A 3,371-nucleotide genomic window follows, 5' to 3' on the forward strand; every position below is an offset into this window, starting at 1 on the left:
CTCGCGTAGCGACCGCTCTAATAACTCCCTAGCGGTAATCGTTTTTAAGGGTCTTGTAAGGTTAGACGGACTAGCCGTAGCTTCTTTATAGGAAGAGGGAATGCGCTCCTTTGGGAAGACTCTTTAAGCCTCTTGCGGTAGGGGCGTTGTTTTAGGGGGTAAGGAGGTATAGCTCGTTATCATTAATTAATAGCCGTATATTCCTTTTATAAAGGATTAAGAGTGATTAGAATTATAAGAGGCCAGTTTAACCGGAATGTATAATTATTTAATTAATAGTATAGAATAAGAGTTATAGGTAAGTAGAAGATAAGTTAAGGTAGAACGATCCTTATAAATAAAGGATAAATGCTTTCTAACCTCTTCTATTTAGAGACTAATTGCTAGTTCTTCTTTAGAGGGGAACTAGCTTCCTATATATTCCTTCTAAGACGCTAGTAAAACCTTTTACCCCTAACCTGTCTAACTATGTCTTCTGGGATATAGATAGGATATAGATAAAACCTCCTACCGTTTTATTGGATATATACCTCTTAGGGGGTTCCGTTATATTAAAGCTCTTAGTTTAATAAGGAAGATCTCTAATAGGGCTATTATAGTAAGACTGTTAAAGGAAATGTTTATAGTAAGTAATTAATTCTACTAACCTATAGTGCTAATAGCTAATATAGCAAAATAGAAGTATAATATAAATTCGCTTTTACTAGCGATGATTTATAATATAAAACGCTTTATTCTCCATTTTGGATCAATAATTAGAAAGGCTCCTCTATAGACGTATAGCGCTACTCTTATATTTAGTCCACTAAAGAGCGAAATTAGGTAATAGTTCTGGAATTACAGATATCCGCTAATTAAACGTGTCCTATATATAGAAGAAACCTAGAACTCGGCACGCGGCACGCTTAAGGGCCATTTGAGTTCGGTTTACTCGGTCGTATTCTCGCCGGACGGCCAGCTAGTCGCGTCGGGGTCAAACGACAACACGGTTAGGCTCTGGGACGCCGCGACGGGAGCGGCGCGCGGCACGCTTGACGGCCATTCGAGTTGGGTCAGCTCGGTCACATTCTCGCCGGACGGCCAGCTAGTCGTGTCGAGGTCGGGCGACAACACGGTTAGGCTCTAGGACGCCGCGACGGGAGCGGCGCACGGCACGCTCGACGGCCATTCGAGTTAGGTTAGCTCGGTCACATTCTCGCCGGACGGCTAGCTGGTCGCATTAGGGTCGGGCGACAAGACGGTCAGGCTCTGGGACGCCGCGACGGGAGCGGCGCGCGGCACGCTCGACGGCCATTCGAGTTCGGTCAGCTCGGTCGCATTCTTGCCGGACGGCCAGCTAGTCGAGACAAATAGTGGAGTATTAGATATTCGCTCTCTCTTTAGTGCTGTTTCTCATTCTTCTAATTATTTAGATATCCTCTTTATAGAGAATAACTGGGTAGTTAGGGAGGGGGAGGCTATCCTTTAGCTTCCTCTTAATTATTATAGGACTTATACAGCCGTCTAAAAGGGCGTTCTTATCTTAGGACACTTATTAGGAGGTGTTTTATTCTTTAAATTTAAGTAAGGTTATTTTTTAACCTCCTCCCTACCTGCCTCCCATCCATCTAGTTTTCTTATATACTTACTAATAGAATTTTCTAAAATAACTCTGCCTAGGAACGTACTTAGTTTTAAAATGCATTCTGCTTAGAAACGTCATTAGTTTAAAATTAATTCTACTTTAAAATCAATTTTGCTTTAAAATTAACTCTGCTTAGAAATTAACTCCGCTTAGAAATTAATACTGCTTTTAAAAGGATTAGTTAATTAGTAGCCTATATATCTATTAGCTTAAGCCAGTTAACTATATACCTATATATTTAAATTTATACATTTTCTAGCATAGTTTCTTAAAGCCTTTCTACCTTTTAGAGTGCGAGGCCCGCCTCACTACTTATTAGTATAGCCCTCTTCCCCAGCTAGATACCCTTAGTAGTCTCCGTAATACGCTAATTAGGGTTATAATTTTAGCTCTTACTTTACTAGGAAAATCTTATTATTAGCTAGTAAATACTTAAAGCCAAAGCAAATTCTTTATTTAAATCTTTAAAAAGGGTAAGCAAGATCTACCTAAATACGGCAAAGCGCCCAAAATAAAATATAGGCGGCGTAGTAAAATGCCGAAGAGCTGTTTATGCAAGTGACAGATATAGTCTTTAAGAGCGTTTTTTAAAGGCCGTAAAGTGCATTAATACTATCAAATAAGTGACTGCCGGCTTTATTATACTTTTTCCGCAGATAGCTGGTTAACTCTGGGTTTTATACAGCTAAAAGGTAGATAAGCCCTTAGATAATTACAGCAGCGCTACTTAGATTTTAGATTATATTTTAGTAAAAGAAGTATAATAAGACCCCTAATCCGGGGCTTAACTAGAGCTATTATAATATCTTATTAATAAGAGCTATTATTATTATTATCTTACCCTTACCTAGATTACTATATATCTATAAAATACGGGATTTATTATTATTCTACTATTACGTAAAGGCTTAATCGCGGAGGATCTATATATATAAGCCTTTAAGTAAAGGATCTTTGTTACTTAAGATTCGGTCCTTATTCTCCTATAAGTTGGTTAAACGCTAGGCGCTTAAGTATTAATTACTAGCATCGCCGTCTATAGCTATTATAGGCACTAAAAGTTAATCTTAACGTAATATAGTAGAAGCTAGCTTAACTACTTACGGTACCTAAACTTATAAAGTATATATTATCTCCACCTATTTTAAAACTATTGCTAGCTAAAATATGGCCGCTATAGCTAAGGAATTCGCCGCTAAACGTATAATTTTACGGATTGCGGTATATATCTATAACTTGTTATAAAGCCTAACGCTATAACAACCTTATTATAGTAAAAAGGATACTAGCTAGCGTAAAGAAAGCGTACAGTAAGTTATAGGTAAAGTGCTCTTAGCTGCCTTTCCTTTAACGCTACTTACTATGCCCTACTAAGGACCTACACTCTATTATGTTATTAGTAGGTGCATATATATATGCGTATAGTTAAGCGATCTCTCTTAATAAACAGCTCTTAGGCAGTAATGCCTACTTATTTTTACTAAAGTTATACCGTTAATAGAGCGCAAATTATTTCTAGTCCCTTATAATCGCCCCTAGTTAAGTACTAAGTAGTATAATACTATAGTATTTTAAGGTTCTTATTCCGTATATCTTGCGGGAGCTAATAGGGAGGGTAGCTGACCCGCACTAGCTATACCCTTAAGGGTATAGCCAAAGCGGGTCAGCCGTCCTCCCTACTAGTGCCGGAAATATGCCGCGCATAATAAACTAAGATTAGTAACTTATACTCTATAATACTATAGAG

General features: G+C 38.1%; 1 protein-coding gene across 1 annotated transcript; it reads left to right on the forward strand.

The window, feature by feature from the left end:
• Positions 1-895: 895 nt before the first annotated feature.
• K441DRAFT_574999 (WD40 repeat-like protein) lies at positions 896-1,468 on the forward strand (the record flags this gene model as incomplete). The annotated part of the gene is made up of 2 exons (XM_067644132.1): positions 896-1,087; positions 1,211-1,468. Coding segments are annotated over 2 exons (450 nt in total), but the record flags the coding sequence as incomplete, so codon positions are not given.
• Positions 1,469-3,371: the final 1,903 nt, after the last annotated feature.

This window comes from Cenococcum geophilum (genome assembly GCF_001692895.1).
Source record: "Cenococcum geophilum 1.58 unplaced genomic scaffold K441scaffold_39, whole genome shotgun sequence".
Taxonomy (NCBI): domain Eukaryota; kingdom Fungi; phylum Ascomycota; class Dothideomycetes; order Gloniales; family Gloniaceae; genus Cenococcum; species Cenococcum geophilum.